This window comes from Miniopterus natalensis, chromosome 4 (assembly GCF_054644295.1).
Source record: "Miniopterus natalensis isolate mMinNat1 chromosome 4, mMinNat1.hap1, whole genome shotgun sequence".
Lineage (NCBI taxonomy): Eukaryota > Metazoa > Chordata > Mammalia > Chiroptera > Miniopteridae > Miniopterus > Miniopterus natalensis.
The window spans coordinates 77,200,251-77,223,881 of NC_142084.1; the positions used below are offsets into that span (position 1 = coordinate 77,200,251).

At 35.0% G+C, this 23,631-nt stretch overlaps 1 protein-coding gene across 2 annotated transcripts in view; it reads left to right on the forward strand.

The window, feature by feature from the left end:
* PPP2R2A (protein phosphatase 2 regulatory subunit Balpha) overlaps positions 1-22,939 on the forward strand; it is a 63,644-nt gene extending 40,705 nt beyond the window's left edge. For both annotated transcript variants that reach the window (XM_016203453.2, XM_016203455.2), the window contains 8 exons: positions 1,760-1,857; positions 7,857-8,022; positions 13,994-14,106; positions 15,266-15,443; positions 16,325-16,489; positions 17,461-17,630; positions 19,810-19,901; positions 20,801-22,939. In XM_016203453.2, the coding sequence (XP_016058939.1) occupies positions 1,760-1,857; positions 7,857-8,022; positions 13,994-14,106; positions 15,266-15,443; positions 16,325-16,489; positions 17,461-17,630; positions 19,810-19,901; positions 20,801-21,080 (1,262 nt within the window). In that variant the 3' untranslated portion in view covers positions 21,081-22,939. The remainder of the gene's footprint in view (positions 1-1,759; positions 1,858-7,856; positions 8,023-13,993; positions 14,107-15,265; positions 15,444-16,324; positions 16,490-17,460; positions 17,631-19,809; positions 19,902-20,800) is intronic.
* Positions 22,940-23,631: the final 692 nt, after the last annotated feature.

Consider the following 23,631-nt stretch of genomic DNA (forward strand, 5'->3'; position numbering starts at 1 on the left):
ACTGACGCCTTGTGAGATCGTGGCATTTTACAACTCAGAATAACTTACAGAGCATGGCTTTATGTTCATATTAGCTTCTTTATTTGATCAATTAGCCAAAGAAACTTAACAATGTTGTAGGGAAATTAGCTAAGTTGGACTTACAAGAGAAGGAGTTCACATCTCCGAAGTGCTAGTGTCTGATGGATTTGAATTTGAAGGTGATTTTTACTATGTATTTTTACCTCATTCCCCAATTTTAGAACCTAACCTAATATTGTTAGTTCCTACTTATTTTCTCTCTCCAGCTGTACCCTATTGTGCTTTAAGTGCAGGGACTAGGCATGCTTTTAATGCTTTATTATATTCACTCTACAAGTCAGTACAGTACAGAGCACCTAATGGATTGACTTTTAAGTACTTACTGATACTTGACTTTACAGAGTCCAGTACATTGTTTTACACCTTTGTGTTACATATGCATGCAATGTAAACAGTAAATATTCTTTCCTTCTGGTACCACTGGCTGTGGTGGGCTGTTGGGGCTAACATATTTAACCTGGAGGTGAGGTGCTGTCCAAACCCTATGAAATTGTGTGCATATTTTTGTGTGCACTTAAATATGTACAATTTTTTGGGAGAGCATGTGTAACTTTCAGTAGTTTCTCAGAGAGTTTCAAAAAGGTAAAATGCCTTGGACGTAGACAATGGAGAAAGCAAAGAAAGCTTTCCAAAATCAAGCTGAACTTGGAAAAATCACTAAAAAGAAACTTATAAAATGCAGTGCTGGACAGATTATTGGTAAGATACATTGGTCAGTAAGTGTTTAGGTACATAGTGTTCTTTATTATATAAAGTTACATTGTTAAATTCTTAGAATGAGCTAATGTAGACCAGAAAATAACCCTTTTTTTGTAGGAAAAGTTGACTTGTTTAAAATGCATATGATGGAGTCTTTCCTAATTTGGCATAATGCTTTATAGAAGAACGTGTTAGTAACAGTGGTGAATTGTACAGTGTATTGCTTTATCTAATGCCCAGTTCTGTAACTTAGATTTTTTTCCTTAGGAAAATGGCTCTGGTGTCAAAAAGCAAGGAAAAAAACCCTGATAATTTTATTTGAACTTGACTGTGAAGTTAGCACCAACTTTGGGTGCAATATGACTGATTCTAGTGCCCCTGAAGTGTTTGGGAGCCACAAGAAGAGCTGTGCATACTGAAGGTGCATAGCACAAAGCATTTCTGGTATAAGTGTGTTCTATTTGCAAATTTTTGTTTGAGAGGCCATAATTTGAATTTATTAATTTATGACTTAAAATTTCATCTGAAATTATTTTTACATTTAAATATTTTTTCCATTTTAGTTATACCTGCCCTTAATTTTAGAGTCCATCTTTGGGTTTGCATAAAAGAGCTTATCAAAAGTATATAAGAAGGAAAATTAGCAAACTAATTATTAATGTTTAATGGTGCTGCTGTCATAGAATGTTCCACAAGTTGTTGATTTCATTACATTCATGAATTTAATGAGATATTAGTAAACCACTAGTATTTATTATTTGTTGTGTTCCTTTTTGTTAAAATGTTTCATATTGGTTTATTCTGGAGAGAATTTTTTTTTGGTGAACCAAAATATTTATGAAAGAACTTCAGATTTACTTTATTTCTGATGGCAGGTTGTATAGACCTGGAATATGTTAGGGAAAACATGCTAAGTTCTAAAACGCTACTGAGTTGGGAGAGAGAAACTAATGTCTTTTTTTTTGTTTCAATTATACAGCAGATATAATTTCGACAGTAGAATTTAATCATTCTGGAGAATTACTAGCAACAGGAGATAAAGGAGGTAGAGTCGTCATCTTTCAACAGGAGCAGGAGGTAAGTGTTTAAAGTTTTAATAAATTTCAGTTTACTCTTGGGACTGGAACTTCTGTTTCTGTTGCACTGGAGAATCTCATCAGAGGATATTGGCAGTTTTTAAAAGTAATGTCTATTTACCAAGCAGAATATTCAACGTATAGATAGCCATGTTTCTCTTAGCTTTGTGTGTATGTACATGTGTGTGTTGCTTTGATTTTAAAACAATGCTTTCATTTTAGAAAGATTTGTTGAGAGAAGGGGGTGGAGATTGGTGGAGTAATCCAAGGTATTAACTGGTTTTGAAGCCTTGGCCCTCTTTTTTCCCCTCTGAAAACTCCAAAAACCAAAATTGCTTTGACCTCTTCTCACTGCTTAGTTTGCTTTTGTGTAGTTGGGTGTGGGAGGCCAGCTTAAAGAAAAAGTCACTCAATTATTTTGATGTCAGTCCATACTGATACTGTTACTCTGATATAAATAAGGTTTTAAATGACAGTTGCATGTATATGTTTGTAATTTATAAGCTCAGTACCCCTTTTAAAATGGAGCTGATTGGAAAATTGTTTCCTTTTCTCTTTGAAGAAAGGAAATTCTCATTGCAGAATCTGCAATTAAAGTAGTTTTCTGTTTTTGTTTTGGGTATAAAACTTGGGCACACTTCTAAATTTGATTGACAAGATTTCTCACTAAAATTTTATCTAAACAAAATTTGTCATACTAGGTTTTCCCTTACTCTCTCCTGCCATTTGTAGATCCAAGTTAAACCTTTAAAATTATTTTTGATTCATCCTGCCCCTCTCTATCTGTAATATATTTAAAAATAGTTAAAGAGTAATGTGGATAAATTACAAGGTTTTACAAATAGATGTCTAAATTATAACACAGAGTTAGGTTTTAAAGGATTGTGAAATTCCTTAAATAAGCAAAGAATCTAGTAATAATACTACTACTTTGCACTTCTATAGCGCCTTTGACCTGAGGATCTCAAAGTGCTTTACAAACACTAATGAATTAATCCTCACAACACCCCAGTGAGGTAGGTAATTTAATTTTAAAAGAAATGATTAATAGTGTCTGATTAGAAGATGCACATACACTAAATATGTCTCCTTTTATTTATTATTTTTGGTTGGACGAAGATAAGACTCAAGCTTTTCTTGACAAAGAATATTCTTGTGGGAATGGGGGTGCGAAATTAGTTTTCTGTTCCTGTTTTTTAAATTTAACCCATAAGAATCTTGAAATACTTAGAGAAGTTCAAATATACCTTACAGATTACAATTTCACTGTATTTAAAAAAGAGAAAAGTCAAGATATTAAGAGATCCCTTGATTACTTAGTGGCAGAACTAACAACTAGAACCCAGAATTTCTGATGTGTCATCTTTTCAGTGTTCTTTGATAACCAAAATATGAATGTTAATTTTCCTATTCAGAATTTACAGTTGCCTTTCCCATAGGCATTCTCTGCCTTGAATTTTTTACTGAAAGTCAGTGGCTTTCTATACTTGGATTTTGTTTTAAAGAAAGGTGTTTTAAGAAAAACATTTAAAATTAATTTTGCTTCTTAAGCAGTTCCATCTTGAAGGATAATAAATACATGGGCTTACATTGAGGGTTTCTGAGAGAGTCTACATTTTTAATGAGGGTTTTCTATTATTTTAAAATCTAGTTTGTTAATTAAAAACTAATTTAGAAATATTTTGCTTGAGAATGAGGTCATTTTCACCTTCTATAGAAGGTGGTTTGTTATTAAAGTCAAAATTAAATGTGAAAAATAAGTGACTCAAATTTAATGGAGGAGGTTTACTTTAATAGGGGTTCAACAAATGTAGTCAAAGCAATAGCTTAGTATTTTCCTAAAGGCTGTCAGTAATATATTGAATTGGAATTAAAGATCTAACATGGAGTTGCTAAAACTGGTACAGGTTTTACTTGTGTCGGAGAATAAGGCCAGCATTTCATGTGGTTTTTATAGAAGGAATTAGCCGAGTGACTGACTTTTTGAGAAGGACCACAGGCAGGAAAAAAGGACTTCTTTTTTCAAGTATCTAGCATTCTTAAATTACTATTTAAGAACTCAAGATAAGATTCATTATCTAGAACCTCAAATTAGTAGTATGTCTTTTGAGAATTACTTAGTGTAAATATGTGTTTTTTTAAAAAGTGATAAATTAAATAACAATGATGATAGTAATTGAATTCCCCACTCCCGGAACTTAGTCTAATTAATATTAACTTGGTGCATTTTACTTATTTTCTACATTTTTAAGCCCTCTCTTATACTGGTGTTTCTAATAATAGTGTTATCTTCAGCAAAATCAATGTGTCATTGACTATATGTACCTCACACCTCTGGGGGCACCTTTATTTTAGTACCTAACATATTTAGGTTAGATTTTATGAATTCATATATATACATATCTGTTAAAATAGTGTTGCATTTTGAAAAGAAGAGAACTTAGACATGATTTGTTCCTAATTTTTAGATAAATCCCAGGAAAAGTTTATAATACAAGGTTATTTTTCGTAGTTTAATATCAAAGCTCTGGAATTAGAACTTGGTTCTCTAAATTCCAGTTCAGCTTCTAACAACCACAGCTCTGATACATTCCAGGGCACGCTGTTGCCTGTCCAGTGAGCACATCTTAGCCCCTGCTGCTGCTGCTAGTGCTGTTTGCATTAGCACTGTTGGGGCTTTAGCCTCTCTCCAGCTTCAAGTTGGGCAGGGTTCCTTGCGAGACTTCACTTGACTGGAGACCATTTATCCTTTACTCCTTTTGTTGTCCTCAGTTATTTAAGAAAGAGTCCTGTAGTACCATCTGTGAACCTGGCACATCACCCCTTTACATCTTTAACTCACCCTTTCTCGCTTCTTTTACCCTTCAGACACGGCAGGTCCCCTTCCTATAATTCCGTAGGGTGTGTCTTGCTGCCTCTCCATCTATCTCCCAATCAAAGAATCCCAGTAATCATTTAGAGGGTCTTTATTCAGTTCGAATATATTTCAGCTTGTTGATCTTGTGTCATTTAATAGTATTTTTATAACTAATGTGTTTGAGTAGTTTTTTGTTGGATAGAATCTCTGTGATAGAAGCTGGTCATGTAGGGGGAAGTTGAAGCACAAGGGTAAAATTATTTCCGCAAGGCATCACACACCATGTGGACAGTAATGGTCCAAACTTTAGAAATTAATTTATATTCCTATCACAGTTGACATACAATATTCTATTAGTTTCAGGTGCGATTAGACATTTATATACCTTATGAAGTGATCACTCCCAATAATGGATCCAAATTTTTGATATCTAATTTATATCCTGACTAGGTATGACCCATCTTGTTTTCATAGTTTATATACAGTGGCTTTTGACATCAAAGTAGGTATGTGGCAGGATATGATTTTTTTTATTTTTTTTTAAGGAATAATTAAGGAGAAAGGTGGGAAGGGGGCAGTTATTCCTTTTTTTTATTTCTTCCTGGATTCTTTCTAAATTGTTACACAATGTTTGTTTTCTGTTTTCTAGGACTGCTGGTAACTTTCTGGGACTCCTCATATTTTTGTTCCTTTTTATTATTCTCACCTGAGGATGTGTTTCCATTGATTTTAGGAAAAAAAGAGAGACACATCGATGGGAGAGAAATTTCAGTTGCCTCCCACACATGCCCTGACTGGGAATTGAAGCCGCAACCTTCTGGTGTACGGGATGACACTCCAACCAATGAGCCGCCTGGCCAGGGCTCATATTTTTGTTCTTAAAGTGATATTCATAAAACTCCTTAACAGAATACAGAAAGAAACCTTAGAAAGCATGCTTATTATACAAGATCAATAGTACTATTAATATAATTGTATTCTCTTTCTTTATTTGGAAAGACTAGAATGGGACTCAAAATCCACAAGATGTGCCCTGGCTGGTGTGGTTCAGTGATAAGAGCATGTGCCTGGGTTGCAGCAGGTTCAGTCTCTGGCCCTGGTCAGGGCACCTGGGTGCGTGTGGGAGGCAACAGATAGATGTGTCTCTCACATTGATGTTTCTCTCCCTCCCTCCCTGCACACTCTCTAAAAAATCAATGGGGGAAAAACATCCTCGGATGAGGATTAGCAAAAAAAAAAAAAAATCAACAAGATGCAGTTTAATAGAATTCAATATCATTTATAAAAAGGATTATGGTTTGATGTTTAAGTGAGAAAACACACCTGTTTTAGGGTGATGTAGCAGCATTCACTTAACATGGTACTTACTGTGTGCCAATCAGAATGGCAAATTTAGACATGTCAGTGGGGAATGGTTGAAGGGATAGACGTTGTATAGCCAGAAGAGACTATGAAGAGTCTTGCTATTTAGGGATTCATGTGTAAAGAAGAGATTATTTTATTATTATGGAAATAAATACATGAGAGTTGGATATCTATCTGTCAGGAAGAAAGAATACGCAAGAAGTTCAAGGAACTGTCACAGTGGTTTCTTCCAATCAAAACACCTATTAAATAAGGTTCCTTTTCTAAGCTACCAGGTCTTATCTTTTCTTTTCATTCACTCTTTGATCTGTTGTGCTTTTCAGAGTATAAGATGTTAGAATCACCTGGGGCATGTGTTTTAAATACAGATTCCTAGACTGCACCTCAAAACCACTAAATCAGAACTTCTGGAAGCCCAAGACTCCAACACTTTCGCTTTTTTTTAAAGTCTTTTAGGGATTTTGCCTGATAGAAAAAAAAATTTTTAATGGTCTGTATTCTAATACTAGGATAATGCTAAAAGCTCCAAAATAGTTTCAAGTTTATATTATCTACAAATACTTTAAAATATTTTTCCAAGATAGATCATGCATATAGAAAAATGCACAGAATAGTAAGTGTACAGTTCCATGAATTTTCACAAAACAAACACTTGTGTAACGTATCCCTTAGATCAAGAAATGAGGTATTACTGGCACTCTAGAAGCCTTCTCTGTCCTCTCCTCCACTACTGCCCTTCTCTCCCAAAGCTGTTTTTTTGGGGTCTGTTTTTAACTTTATATGTATGTGGTGCATTTATAGAAATTAAGATGTAAAATTTATAGGATTGTGCAAGGATTCTTAACCTTTTTTGTGCCCTTCAGTAGCCTGGTAAATTCTGTGAACTTCTCAGAATGTTTAATTGCATGAAATACATAGGATTATGAAGGAAATCATATTGACATTTAATCATGTGATGATAGGTTAAAAGATGAAATTCTGAACATGGTTAGAATTCCCACTTTTGCCTAAGGTATTAGTGTTAACTAAAGAAGTTCACAAGTAGTGTCTTTATCTAATAGCTTAAACTATATCCATGTTCACTGATAGTAAGTGAAATAAATTACTGGTGTGTGCTAGGCTCATAATATAAGAAGACTAATTTCAGGACGGTAAGCAGTTTTTGATGGGGCTGTCAGGTGAGATTTGCTGGATGATGCTGAATGTGGACTTAAGGACTATCAAAGCTCTATAACTGTAGTCTTGAGGTGGGTAGTAGGGTCAAATGGTGCAGTAAAATGACCTAAAGACAGGCAGGAGAAAGAGAAAGGAGGACAATATATCATATTAAATAACTGATTGAGAATTGACTAAAGTGGACAGAGAAAGAAGGTGTGCCTCAGCCAGCTGTTTCTGATGAGCTTTTCTCCATTTAATCTTTACTTTTTAGATGAGCACCCTTATTAAGGATGCTCAGATTTTTTTAAATCAATTTGAGCCTATACTATTCAAAATATAATGGTAAATTAGTAATAAAATTGATCCATATTTCAGTGTCACTTTTCCTAGTAAATTGGGCTTAATCATTAAGCTTTATTTAGCTTTTCCATTTTTTTCTTTTAAGCTTTCTTATTTACTCTTTGAAAGCCTTTAAATTTTTTTAAAAATAGAATATAATTTTATATAAGATACAGGTAATGAATTAACCAGAACCTGCAAGATCTATTGAAACTGATTACATTTTACTATTTTGAAATATTTCTCAACAAATGGTCCGAATATTTTTGTTTCCATTTTAGAACAAAATCCAGTCTCATAGCAGAGGAGAATATAATGTTTACAGCACCTTTCAGAGCCATGAACCAGAGTTTGACTACTTGAAAAGTTTAGAAATAGAAGAAAAGATCAACAAAATTAGGTGGTTACCCCAGAAAAATGCTGCTCAGTTTTTATTGTCTACCAATGGTAAGTGTAAATTTTATTTCACATGCTCTCTCTGTACACATACTTCAGGATACATTTCACTTTTCAAAGAGAAATAGTTGTTAAGAGAGATGTACAAATAGACATTTGGAAATATTTCTTCCCCACATAGAATATAAACTCTTCTTTTTTGTCTTCCCTTTTTAATTCTCATTTCTTTTTTTAAAAAATATATCTTTATTCATTTCAGAGAGAGGAAAGGACAGGGAGAGAGATAGAAACATCAATGATGAGAGAGTCATTGATCGGCTGCCTCCTGCATGCCCCTGACTGGAGATTGAGCCCGCAACCCAGGCATGTGCCCTGACTGGGAATATAACTGTGATCGCCTGAATCCTATGTCAATGCTCAACCACTGAGCCACACCCGGCTGGGCTCTCGTTTTGTTTTTAAATTCTATGAAGGAGATTTTCAGGTGTCAGGGTTTTTTGCACGCACACATTTTATAGTAAAAGAATGAGCTGATTCTCTTTCTGCCCCTTTATGGCTTAGTCTTGGGCAGGTTACTAACACTGAGTCAAATTTTCCTCACCTGCAACGTAGAGATAGTATTATCTATATATTATTGTATTGTTATGAGTAGTAAATGTGATAACTCCTAATGTACATAATACATGCTCAGTAAATGTTAATTTCCTTTCTTCCCTCCCTTCTTTTGAAGTGTTCCAAAACTGTCCAAAGAGTATTTCAAACTATAAATTTGAAGGACACTGCCAGAGGATGGTGTCCATTCAAGGATACTCTCTAGGAGAGCACTCTGCTTACTTGACCCTTGTCCAGTAAGGACACAAACTGGAATTGACATACTGTCTTCTTCCCAGCAAGCCTCATTTTTTTCTTACACCGTTTTGCTTTCTCAGGAAAAGTTTTTAAGTGAGAGTTAGAATTGTGTGGTGACTACCAGGATTTAAATGCCTTTATGACAAGTTAAGAATTGGGTCTTTTTTTGTTGTCCTAAATTTTTTTGCACATAAGTTGTTGTGACTTAGTTTAGCATTTGGAGGCTGAGGGCTGAAGAGAGTCTTTAGAGTGACTGAGAGATCCTTTCAGATTCTGGGTAGCCATAGTTGGTAAAAATTTATATCAAAACTTTTTGAGACTGACACAAGGGTTGGGAAAAACTCTCATATTTTCTCCTATCTTCACTATTGATAAAAGCAAATTTTTAGTACCTAGACCTTACCATTCTTTACCATTCACAGTCTGTAAACTCAGGTACCTGACTTCTGGGGTGACATGGTAAAGAATGTTGAGTTCCCCCTTCATCCAGCTTAGGTCTCATCACCCTTGGTATCTAGTTCTTTGAAATGCATTTGACAAAATGATGCCACTCTCTGATACTGTAGATGTTTGCCTCCTCTAGCCCATATTTTTTTTTTTTATCATCAAGGTGCTGCCTAACCAGCCCATTAACGCTTGTACCTCTTTTTACATAAACTGCATTCCCCTCTCTTATTATTAAAAGAAAAATAACTAGAAATAATGGTTTAAAGATTATAACTTGCCCTAGCCGGTTTGGCTCAGTGGTTAGGGCGTTGGCCCGTGGACTGAAGGGTCCTGGGTTTAATTCCAGCTAAGGGCACCTACCTCAGTTGCAGGCTTGATCTCTGGCCCTGGTCAGGGGGCATGTGGGAGGCAACCAGTCGGTGTGTGTCTTTCACATCAATGTTTCTCTCTTTCTCCCTTCCTCTCTCTCTGAAAATGAAAAATGTATCCTCAGGTGAGGATTAAAAAACAAATAAACAAAGCTTATAACTTACAGCATCATAGATGGAGGTACTATGTTTACTCATGTCATATATTAGCTTCTAGCCTTGGTTCAACTTTAATTTATGTGGTAAACTAAGTTATTTCAAATAGTATTTCAGATACTGCTTTTTTCTCTGACATCAAATAATGCATAATTTTACCATTTATATAGTTTCTTCTTTTGGTAGTAAATGTCCCAGGGAAGTGTTGTTATACATTTCATGTATTGGAGTATTTCTTCTTAATAATTGGCCAGTTCACTTCTTAGTGCTAAATCATTTTACTTTTTATAAAGGGGAATTTTTAACACATAGGCTGAGATAGAATAGTGTAATGAAGACCTCCATACCCATCACCAGCTTCAATAATTCTTAGTTCACAGCCAGTTCTGTTTCTCAGATCCTCCTCCTTCCCCTCTTTCTCAGTATTATTTGAAAGCAAATTGCGTTTCGATTTATTTATGGATTAAATCTTAAATAGCTTTCAATTCCCAGCTCATCTTCATAAGTCTTCCTTGCAGACTCCCTTGTTCTCCTCTTTGGTTTAAAATAGCAAGGCAGTGTATAGTCAGATGAACCTTTCTAGACACTAAACCCTGCAAAGGTTCAGTACAAGGAGAGACACTGGGAATTCTAGTGATTGGGCTGGGGTATGTGAATCTATGTAGTCCTTTTCTATAGACAGATCAACAATGTCTCCCAAATAGGTTTACTAGGTGTATTTTAAAAATCATTGATTAATAATCAAAGTTATTTCAAAGGACACTGTACAATGCATTCATAGATTTTTGTCTATTTGTTGTTAATGGATACTAAATAAAACACAGGTATTTGAGGGCTGCATTTTTTTTGTGTGTGCTATAAAAATAGAGTCCAATGTGGAAGGATTGAATAGGAATGGGAATTTTGTAAACTGCTGTGTCTGGGTTTGGTGGGGTAAGAAAAAGAATGGGAGGAGGACTTGAGCTATATCTGAAAAATGTTATTCTTTAGAAAGAGAGAAAGCAGTTAATCTTACCCTCATTCTTGCATTGGCTTTCCATGGTCATCATAAACTGGTGTTTCCAAAATCATTTTTACTTAAATAACTTTATAGTCACCTTTTATATCTTTAGTCACTTAATGTTTCTTCAAATGATTTTATTCTCTATCATCTTTCACCTTTGAATTCTCCTTAATTCCTCCACATTGCAAAAAGGTGTGACAGTAACCTGTTGACCATGGATGGGTCTTGAATATATGAGTAATGCAAGTTCATTCATAATAGGTTGCCTTTTAACAGCTTGTTAATAAGAAACTTTTTCAGTCTTAACTAAAGCTGTATTCCCACAGAGGAAACTTGGTAGCGTAGTTTTACCTGTCCCGACCCTCTGCATGTGGCCAGAAATATACATAGACCTTTGGACTTCTTGAATACTTCTTTAATTATTAGGGTTGACAATTTAGGGTATCACCATAGAGCAGTTCTTAATTTTTTGGAAGTAACAGATACCTTTGAGAATCTTACAATCCCCTTCACAGAAAAGTTGTGTTTAAAAGCACATAATCTTGCATATAGTTTAATGGAGTTTGATTATGTATCTCTACCTATGGACCAAAAGACTCCAGATTAAAGTCACTTCCATAGAGCATACAAATGAAAAAAAATTTAATTTTATGTCATATTTGTTAAAACATTAATTTATTTCCAGCCTTATCCCCAACCACCGCACTGTAATTGTGTAGTACTTCTGTGCCTTGTCCTGTGTTTATGCTATTGAAAAAGAAGTTTTGCCCTCTTATGTCATAAATTTTATCACTTTTAAAATTCTTGAAGTTTAATTTGTTTTAGAAGTTTTGACCTAGTTTTTTATAATTTTTTTAAGTATTTCTGATAACACTATTAGGAACCACAAACTAATTTCATCTCATTTGAAAGTTTGACAAGTATATTGTGATTTCTTTTTTCTTCTTCTTTTTTTTAAAATATGTTTTTATTGATTTCAGAGAGGAAAGGAGAGAGGGGGAGATAGAGAAAAAAACATCAGTGAGAATCATCAGTTGGCTGCCTCCTGCACACCCTTTACTGGGGATCGAGCCCAAAACTGGGGCCTGTGCCCTGACCTCCAAGTCCATGGGTTGATCCTCAACTATTGAGCCACATGACTGGGCTATGGTGATTTCTTTATCTCAGTCTTCAAGGTTGATGAATTTGAACAGGCCATAAGATGATCATGGGGATTGGATAGTGGGCGGGGTGACTTGACATCCTCATCATCTTTAGATGATAATTTCTCCCAGAATACAGAATTTAGGCCTGACTCATTTATATTACAGATTTGGAGATAAAATATTCTAAAGTATATAATTATTTATCTAAATTATATAAATATATAAATAGCACATAGAAAACACACATAACTGAATTGCAAGATAACCAGAAACATGATTACAATAGGGTTTAGATGAAACACTAGATTACAAATTAGTAGAGTTAGCCGTTTTCTGTTTAGACTTCACCTTTGCAGAGGGCATCCACAGGGGCAGCTGGCATACTCTTCTCCACAGGCAGAGAGGTGGCCAGGTTAGAGGAGTCCCTGCTACCTTTCTGTTTGACAGTTTTATAAAGTGTCTATATACACTATTTTAAAAATTGTATTATGCCCATTTGCTTATGAAAGACAGTTAAGAATGTGATAGTTTTATATGAATGCAATTTTAGAATAACAAAGTATTAAATATGCATGAGTCCATAGTGATATAAATAAATGGGAGAGAAGGGAAACTTCTTATAGGAAAATTACAAATAATATGTGGATGGTTACTCCTTCCTACAGGGAGTGTAACTTAATTCTCCCTTTAAGTGTGGACTGGACTTAGTGACTCACTTTCAAAGAATAGAATATGGCAAGGGGAAAAATGGTAACTGCAGTGGAGAAACCTGGCACATACTGCCTTAACCAAGTGAGCAAAGCGGAAAAGTCCCACTGATACCATGTATGCCCTCACTTTACCTCTGGTGCTCTTCCTAAAAACCCACGATTCCTGTCTGGTCATGAGAAAACAGCAAACATACCCTGTCGAGGGACATCCTACAAAATACCTCACCACTGCTCAGAACTGTCAGCGTGATGAAAAGTAAGGAAAGTCTGAGAAATTGTTCAAGTTAGAGAGATTGAGACTTGACAACGAAAGAATTTTTTGGATCCTTGATGGGATCCTGAAACCAAAAGGATAGTAGAAAACTTCGTGGAATCTGAGTAAAGCCTGGGGTTTAGTTAGTTGTAATGTACAACGTTAATTTCTTAAGTTTTAACAAATGTACCAGCTTGCATAAGATGTTGACATCAGAAGAAACTGGGTGAAGGGTATATGGAAACACTGTGCTGTCTTTGTAACTTCTCTGGAACTCAATTCCAAAATAAAAGTTAATTTTTAAAAAATATTATTTTATATATTCTTGATACATAAGAATTTTGTCTTGAAGAACTTGGGAACGTATGCTTTTAATCAGTCAATTTTACCTACTAATACAGTGGGGAAATATATATTTAAACAGGCATTCAGACCTGTGAAGGAATTCCTGGACTCATAGGATCTGCTAGGAATAGTTCGGCCATCTTAACCAATTTTGTTGTTTGTTCTCTTTTTAAAATTAAATATTGAGCATATGTATGTATGTGTTTATGTGTATGTATAGACACGTGTTAATATACACATAATAAATTTTTCCCCTCTGGCTATATTGTTTTAAAGGGTAAGGACCTTGCTATGACTTGATTTTAATATCAGATGGAATTTTATGAGTTCTATTAACATAAAAGTGCAGTATCTGTACTGTATTTCTGTTTGTGTGTTTTTATTTACCTGGTAATAAGAAATTTGGTTTTTGTTGAGTCAGATAAGGGGTTTTATTCTTGGGATTTTTTTTTTCTCTTTTTAATCCTCACCTGAGGTTTTGTTTTTACTGATTTTAGAGAGAGAGAAAGGGAGAGGGAGAGAGAAATAGCAATCGATTGCCTCCTGTACATGCCCCAATCAGGGCTAGAACCCGCAACCTTTTGGTGTGCAGGATAATGTTCCAACCAACTGAGCCACCCGGCCAGGGCATTCTTGGTATCTTTTTAGGTGAAATATGAAATGGCATGTTTAAATATACCATAAAGTGTTCTTCTCCTATAAGTATTACTTTTTTTTTTTGAGGACTTTATTCATTGTCTCCCCAGATAAAACAATAAAATTGTGGAAAATCAGTGAAAGGGACAAAAGACCAGAAGGGTATAACTTGAAAGAGGAAGATGGAAGGTATAGAGATCCTACTACAGTCACTACACTACGAGTAAGTACATAAGAAAAAGTTACTCTAATTCTGATGAATAGTGGTTTTGTGTGTGTGTGTGTTTAGTATTTTTATTGATTTTTAGAGAGAGGAGAAGGGAGAGAGAAAGAAAGAAACATCTGTGTGAGAGTGGAACCTTGATTGGCTGCCTCCCTCACGCCCCCTACTGGGGATCAGGCCTGCAACCCAGGCATGTGCCCTGACTGGGAATTGAACCAGCAACCTTTTTTTAAAATACATTTTTTTATTGATTTCAGAGAGAGGAAGGGGGGGAGAGAGAGAGAGAGATAAGAAACATCAGTGATGAGAGAGTCATTGATTCCTTGATCAGCTGCCTCCTGTATGCCCCCTGCTGGGGATCGAGCCCACAACCTGGGCAGATGCCCTGACCAGGAATTGAACCTTGATCTCCTGGATCCTAGATTGATGCTCAACCGCTGAGCCACACTCATCCGGGCACCAGCAACCTTTTGATGACACCCAACTAACCAACTGAGCTACACCAGCATTTTGTATTCATGCTATATATTCTAGATCCTGAGCCAGAACTTGAATAGGGATAATTACAGTTTGCCCTCATCCCAACAATTCTGTAACTAGATAAGACACTAAAAACTCTCATTTCAAACAGACCCTGACCTACATAGACGTCTCACTGTGGCCAGGGGCAGAACCAGGACTCTAATATTCTATACCCATTCTTTTTTGCTCTTTTGATTTGAATATCAACTATTACAAACTTAAGTTTCAAGATTAATTTTCTTTGGAGACAGAAAAAGTAGAAATGGACCAAATCTTGTTGCAGATAAAAAATACCAAGAATTAGATACTCTGGGTTAATTTCCTTTTTAACCACTTTAATTTAAACCATAAACATTTATTAGCTTTGCAGTTCTTTCAAGCAAAAGATTGGAACTAGGAAGAACGGCAAATTCTAATAGTATTGCTACCTGTAAAAGAAGATAAATTAAGTTGTTCATTTTCTTATTTCAACACTTTAGAAGACCAACATCAGTTACTTTTTAAAACTAAATCTATGTAATACTATGCTGTTTTATAGTTCCTCAAAAACTGTAGAAATGAAGTGCTCTGAAGCTTAAGCGCTATTGTAAACAATGAACATTTTGTAATGACTGTTTTTCTTGTGTCTTATTGACAGGTGCCAGTCTTTAGGCCCATGGATCTAATGGTTGAGGCCAGTCCTCGAAGAATATTTGCCAATGCTCATACATACCACATCAACTCAATTTCTATTAATAGTGATTATGAAACATATTTATCCGCAGATGATTTGCGAATTAATCTTTGGCATCTGGAAATTACAGACAGGAGTTTTAGTATCCATTTGGTTTCTCTTTTTTTGGTGGTGGTGGTAGTATAGAGTCAATATAAATATTTCTCTAAACCCCATTTTCATTGTTTATATTCTGAAAATTTCTGTGCATATACAAGTATTTGATATATAAACATACATACCTGGCACACACACATACTATATATGGAGAAAAAGAGATGTATATAAATTAATGTTTTTTAAGTATGTTTTTAAATAAAATGTTAACAGCTATCACTACTGCTATTACTGTATTTCCAAGTAGATATCATTTGAAAAATTAACGCTTTACTATAATCATACTCTACTAATGTGTAAAAGAGGCAGTTTTCCTACTTTACCAGTCTAGCTAGTGAAAAGTCCTCTTTTGTTCAGCATTTCTTTCATCATGAGTAAACATGAGGTTTTTTTTATATTTGTATATTTTTCTTTCCTAATTTTTTCATTAGATTTGCATCTTTGTTGTTTTTCTTTGTTTTTAAAGCAATTTTTATGTTAAGTAAATTAGCTTCCTACTTTGTAGTACAAATAGTTTTTCCCTTTTTGCTCCCCTTGAGGATTTTTGTTTTGTTTGGAATGCACGCTAAGTTTCTTAATATTTTGAAAGATAAACTTATCAATCTATTCTTTATGGCTTTTGGGATTTGTGTCACACTCAGAAAAACAGACCTCTGCAGTCTAAAACGACTTAAAATTTGCCCATGTTTTCTTCTAAGAATTTTTTTAAGTATTAAAGGTTTTGCCTCCCTCTGCGGTCAAATAAGGACTAATATGCAATTCAGAATATTTGCGCTTCAGTCTACAAATTAATGTTAGCTTTGAAAAATGTAGAATTGTATTTGCCCTTTTTTCTCAGTGGAAATTCCTTAATAAAATGCTATCCAGATATTGTGGATATCAAGCCTGCCAACATGGAAGAGCTAACAGAAGTGATTACAGCAGCAGAATTCCATCCAAACAGTTGTAACACGTTTGTTTACAGCAGCAGTAAAGGAACTATTCGGTTATGTGACATGAGGGCATCTGCCCTCTGTGATAGGCATTCTAAACGTAAGTTAATTGCATTTCCCCCCCAGATGGTAACATTTTGTTTGTCTAAAAGGTTTAGCCTCAGATGTGATAACCCCATGTGTATAGGTTTGCAACTGCTGACTCTACATGAGGCATGGTAGGTTATTCTACTGGAAAAACATAAGCTTCCTCAGGGGCGTGTCTCTTGATGTCCCAGTGGATATATTTTTAATGGAATGATACTCTTTGGGAACTTGGGGTGAGGCTCTCTAACCCTGTATTCAAGTAAAACAGTTCCTTTTCTTTTCCTTCCCTCCCTTTCTGCTTCTAATTTTGAGCTTCCTAGGAAGATTTCTTCGAAGAAAAAGTTTCCTTGGCTTTAAAAAAAAAAAGTTTGAAAAGCACTGAGTTACATAATTCTTATCTTCATGTTTTTTGAATATTTTTAAAACTCATGAAAATAATTTTACCTGGCAACTAAAAATTAAATGGTGGTATGAATTTGGTGAGGATGGTGTGTTCCTTGTGATGATGGCACAGGCAAAGTCAGTAAGGCGCGTGTGTGTGTGTGTATGCAGAACCTACAAACCTGGGGCACTGAAGTCAGAAGTCCTGGGTGAGCCTGGTCTGTTAAATTAGCTCTGGGACTCTGGAAGTATAAATCTTTTACATCTTTAGTTGTAGTGTCTGTGTCATTCACTTAACACCTTGCTGACCAGTCACAAGATAACTCCCGTCTGCACTTACATTAATTAAAGTAATTTTAAACACCTTGCTGACCAAAGTAGCCGGCCACACATGCAAGTTCTGGCTTGAAATAGCCAGTCAGCAAGGTTTAAGAAACTTTCAGAGAGATTATCTTAAAGCCAGAGAGATGTTTTTCAGTTTTTTATTAGGCTGTCATTTTTAGCTGCCTCTTAGGAAATTTGTGAATTGTTTCAACAAATGCTTTGTGCAAGCCAGAATATTATATAAATTGCCTTTTTTTTTTTTTTTTTTTTGTCTTTTAGTGTTTGAAGAACCTGAAGATCCCAGTAACAGGTCTTTCTTTTCTGAAATAATCTCCTCGATTTCTGATGTAAAATTCAGCCATAGTGGTCGATATATGATGACTAGAGACTACTTGTCAGTCAAAATTTGGGACTTAAATATGGAAAACAGGCCTGTGGAAACATACCAGGTATTTGCAGTTTTTTCTTTCGATGGCCATATATCCAACTTACTTCTGTGTGTTTATAGAGAAGGATTTTGTATTATGTGTTAATTCTAATACAGTGTTTGTTCCCAGTTAGGCATTATCCTTCAGACGTCCTTGAGTATTATTAGGCTTTTCCTTATGTTAAATTTAGATATACTTATATAGGCTTTGTTGTAGTTTTGCAGTTAAAGTGTGATTTTGCTATGGGTTTGGTTCAATATTGATAACTTGTTTTCCCGTTTCTATCTACATTTAAAGTGAGAAGGGAAGAGCACCCTACTAAGGTCTGCAGGTGGAAGGGGGGGTTGGGGAGAGCGGTCAGTCTTAGTAGAAGGTTGGAGTATGTGCAGCAGTAGTTGAACCAGAGCTTAACTGTGGCATGCCAGGTTAAAGGGACTAGCATTCTGCCTTTGGCTGATAACTGTTGTATTTACACTAAAAGAAAGGGGCTTGAAAGCCCAGCAGGCAGCTTTAGGAATTGTCTCTCTCTCCGGGGAGTCAGTTCTGGACTCCCTTGTCAGCCGGCACTTCCACTCATCCCCACCTCCTCTCCCAGAGGAGAGAGGTGTGCCCAGCGGGAAGGCGGCCAGGGCAGCAGCCTGTGTCAGGCCCTAGGTTACCGCGGGGGAGAAGAGACTCGCACTGCTTTACAGACACAGGATTCCCAAGTTTATGTTGTATATTCTCAATAAATTCGAATGGTATTTCTCAAACTTTTTAATCCTCTTTAACAAAACTAAACCACTTAATATTCTCCTCCATGGTATTTGAAATTTCCAAATGCATGTTACGTTGCAACAAAAGCAATGAGGTACAATATTGCTGTTTTCAAATGACATTTGTATAACTGCCAAGATTCTGATTTGTCTCCTAGCCATCCGCACCACCACTGCCCCATTCCCATTGAGAATAATATATTTCAACCATAACTGCATACTCGTAAATTATTTGATGAGAAACCCTGTACATACATTCTAAAACTTTGCTGAATTGTTATGATTTACCTGTCTTACCTGAATGGCAGTGTTCCTGCCTACACTGAGTTAGGCTAGTGATTGGGAATAGTGCCCCATCATACTCAAATGCAGTGTATGCAGATTGAGCTGTTGGTGGTGAATTTGTATGAATATCTTGCTGAGCCGTGTGTGATTAAAGGGTAATTATGATTTTATTAATTTTTCACCTTAACTTACTTTTAATACTGACCCTACATGAATTGCAATTCTTCTATGTTAAATTTTCAGTTACTGTTACATAGATGTGGCCTGAATCATTTCACTATACTTAAAGTTAAGATGACTTTAGGTTGTTTCATAAAGAATAGAGAATTCTAACATTTAGAAGGTACCTACTCTGCCTGTCATCACTTGTGTTGAAGTTCCCCTTTAAGTAAAAAAGTATAGTGAAAGAGACTCCTTTTTTCCTTCTGATAGTAAGAAATATTTTGAAACTTTCCTTTGTAATTTAAGAATATTTATGAAATGTATCATTTATCAGGACACATTTTAATTACTAGATTTATTTATTTAGAATTATATTTCCCCAAAAAAGGTATATTTTTATTAGCTTTTGATATTATATAAGTAATATCAAGTGATACCAAATTTTTCAATGATGCATACCTAGAGTAATATAATTTATCACCAGACCAAGAGATGGTCATGCTATGCATGACATATGCACTTAATGATAATGTATGCTTCAGTGATTTATGCCCAGAAAATTATATTTAAAAAGGAAGTAAAGCACAGTATTGTTTTTTTAATCAGCAGTTTTTAATAGACTGAAAGCCAAGTGTTAGCATATTCAAATATTGCTGTAACATTCTTTACGCTCTTATCTGCACCATTATCAAATGTTTTCTGGCATAAATAATTTCAGTTGAGCTTATAAAGAGTGCAGGTGCCATTCCCAGAGGGTAATTTTTCTATTGTTCAGGAGGAAAATGTGTTCATTGAAGGGGCTCCTATGTTTGTAAAAGGATAGAATGCCTTTATTGTTACTAAGGGAATCAAGTTTTCATAAGGTTGAAGGGTTTGTGTATGTGTCTGTATATGCCTTTTAAAAAAATCAACTTGTTAAATCGATTTCCTAATTTTAATCAGTAAATCTTCAGGTGTAAATAGGAATATATATATAATATATTTATGTTTTCCCCCAGGTGCATGAATACCTCAGAAGTAAACTTTGTTCTCTGTATGAAAATGACTGCATATTTGACAAATTTGAATGTTGTTGGAATGGCTCTGATAGGTAATTGATTTTAATTTGAACTCATTCAAATGTAATTTTATTAGAGCAGCAGTTTTCAACCTTTTTCATCTCATGGCACACAAACTAATTACTAAAATTCTGTGGTACACCAAAAAAATACATTTTTTGCCAATCTGACAGGAAAAAAAAAAAGTATAATTTTTATTCATTCACACCGATGGCTATTGTTGTGTTAGCTGCTGCCATTTCTTTATCTGACAGTCTAAGGGGAAAGAGGTCAGTGCCCCTGAGTACATAGTTAGGTACTGCACATTTTAAAAATTCTTGCAGCACACCAGTGTGCTGCGGCACATAGGTTGAAAATTGTATTAGAGGAAAGAAAGGTACTGTTTTGTCACTCCTCCTGGTATAGTTGCCATGTTTACTGAGAATATGACAAACTTTATTTAGATTGACATAAATTATAAATCCTAACTTTATTTCCCCTCCCCCCCAGTGTTTCCTTAAAATAAACTTAGTAATCTTATAGCAGTGTTGGCAGATAAAAATTAAACATTGTGTGTCACTAGTAAATGTGGAAATACACAAAAAATTCTAGATATTACAAATTATGATTTAAATATCTTAAAAATTTTCCCTCTTATGAACCAGATCAATTGTAAGTTTGACATGCCAACAGTTAAAATGTTGAAATTTCAGTTTGGTTTACTTTGCTAATAAACTTTTTAGAAATATTAAACAGGACCCTGGCCAAGTAGCACAGTTGATTAACTAGTACCATGTTTCTGGGTTGGTGTCAGCAGCCCTCACTCTAAATTTCAAATCTGCTTAAAGTAGCTGTTTCCGGTAGAGTACCAGGCTAGGTTTCATCACTGAATCATTTTACTGAAAACAAACTTATTCCATTATTTGACTGAATGTTCTGTCTCCTTTTACAGTGTTGTCATGACTGGATCTTACAATAATTTCTTCAGAATGTTTGACAGGAACACAAAGCGAGACATAACCCTCGAAGCATCGCGGGAGAACAATAAACCTCGCACGGTTCTGAAGCCACGCAAAGTCTGTGCAAGTGGCAAGAGAAAGAAAGATGAAATAAGTGTTGACAGTCTAGACTTCAACAAGAAAATACTTCATACAGCCTGGCACCCCAAGGAAAATATCATTGCTGTAGCTACTACAAACAATCTGTATATATTTCAAGACAAAGTGAATTAGGGTTGGCATTCCTAGCAGAAGAGCCCACTTCCTGCTTAGTTGAGATAGTTGAATCTAGCATTTGTACCTAAAAAAGAGAGAGGTCCATTGTGGCGCCCCTTTCCAGTGTTTGACAATGTGCCATTCAACAACACATTTTTTATAGCTACATGGAGAAAGCTCTGTGGGTTCGTCACTGTGGCGTTCTCCATGTCTGCTAGCCATTTAGGTAAGGGTAGGGCACTTTTAATTTAAACGACTTCTTGCACCATCTTGCCTAATGGACTAGATTGGACTGTATCAACATTGATTTACTCCACTTTTTATGCCTTCCATTGTGATGACGTCAAACACAGTGAAAGCCTCAGTCATGCTTATGGGATTTAATTGTGTATCCTCATTACTGTATCACTTGTGGGGTACACCCCTCCACCCTTTTTTAAATTAAATACAGCTCATTCTTACTGTGGCTTGTAGCATTCCTCTTCTGGCCTCCTGGACTCTTCCCCTCCATGTCTCTTACCCATGCCCCCTCCACCCAGTCTTGGTGGTGGTGTATTAAAAAAAGAAAGAACGAAAGCACACAAAAGGAGTCAGTTTGGGGTCAGTGGGAAAGGGGGTATATATTGCGAACAAATGTTTTCATAACAGTTGGCTGTAATCACTCCTTGCCGTGTCTGGCACTGAAAATAAGGGAAAAAAAACTACTACTGAATAAAAGTGACAAAGAATGGTGAATCTGGTTTTCTTTTTCTTTTTAATCTACCTCTTTAAGCCAGTATTTTGTGTCATAACTTTGGGCGAAATGAAATGAGTTTCCATTGTTTTATTGGTATTTTTGTTAATTATTTTGAACAAGTGTTCTTTAACATGGAGAAGGAGAGGTATTGGTTCTTTATGAACATGTTTTGGATATATATTGGTATTACTAAGGATTTCACAATCTATAAATGCCATTAGAGACTTTTTTTTTTACTGTAGTTATAAGGGTATTGGATACGTTGTATCTACACTTACCTGTTAATGAAATTATTGTAAATGGGAACCAAATTTGTAGCTTCATTTTAAAAGACTTTTTACAGTACTTAATTTCATTTTTGCCTTACTAAATACTAAGTCAAAGACTTAAAAAACTTTTTTAACAAGTAAAAACTTTTTTTGTCATGCAATCATAAAACATAACACAAAACTATCCTCAAGTGATTTACTTAAAATTGACACTGCACTAAATAATTTTTTTGTATTTTACTGCTATCAAATCTGAATGAAATGTACTTTGCCATAGATGTTTTTTCTCTATTTTTGGTTTTCCAAAGCTATTAATATTAAAGACAAACTTTAAAGATACAGTGTTCGAAAAGTGTTTAATGGACTCCAACAGCTGCCTCAAATAAGAATTTAGTAATCTGTATATGACTACATTTCCCTAAATGGTGATACCTATCCAAAGATGAAGAGTACCCCTATTTTATATAGGTAGAATGTACCTTTGTCAGTCTTGCAGAAGCTTTAATGGAGAACAAATGGACTTTATTTTTAAAAGATAAATTGAGTAGGCATTTATATTATTAAAGAATGGTAGTATGCTTTGCTTGAGCAGTAATTAACAACCTTGAATTTTAGAGGACTCTGAGTGCTTCTATATATGTCCACTACCTATTGTTCTATTCTCATCAATGAAAAATGATTAAACAAATTGACCATAATTCCCTTTACACTTAATCAAATATTATGTCTTGTAAGTTAACATTTTTTTAGCATACAGGAGGAATTTTATGTAATAAAATTACTGTATCTTTTGGACTTAACAAATTTGAATTTGTATTTAAACACATTGATTATATGTCTGATCATTCTTAAAATAATGGCACTTTTACTAATTTATTTGGGGATCTTGGGTGCATTCGTAATTTGTGTTATTTATTCTTCACACTTGGAAGTGGGCTATTCTGCCACCAGTATCAAACACTGATACTCAGGCAATTTTCCAGATCTTTTTGGAAGATTGTTTCCCTAAAGTTTGGGTGTAGATCTTGAGATAACACCACCAAACAGCTTTCGGAAATTTTTTAATTCAGCAGTAGCTATAATGATTCTCATTCGTGACACTAAAGGTTAGTTTTTTATATTTAAGAGAAACATTGCTGAAATTAAAATGCCTCTATAAAGGAATGCTATTATAAATTATTGTAACAATATTCTCAAGTATCAATTTTTAATTTCTTTGGTGTAGCAAACTATAAGCCCAGCCACTCATATGGTCATGGTTAATCTTTTTATTAATAAAAGTTATACTTAGAATAAACCTAGTCTTGTCAAGTTGCTTGTATTCTATTCTCTTGACACTACAAACGTACATATTCTACCCCTCTGTCTTAACCTTTTAAAAAAAAACTACATTCTGTTAATCTCCTTTGATCTTTATTTAGTGGCTGGGCAATAGTTACAAGTCTGTATATAAATACATTTTATATAACTACTGGATATTAAGCTTTCTTCTGTGAAGCTGTTAGTCTTGGAATAAAAGAAATACACTTTTTTCCCCCCTTTCAAATTAAGTGAGGATTTCTCT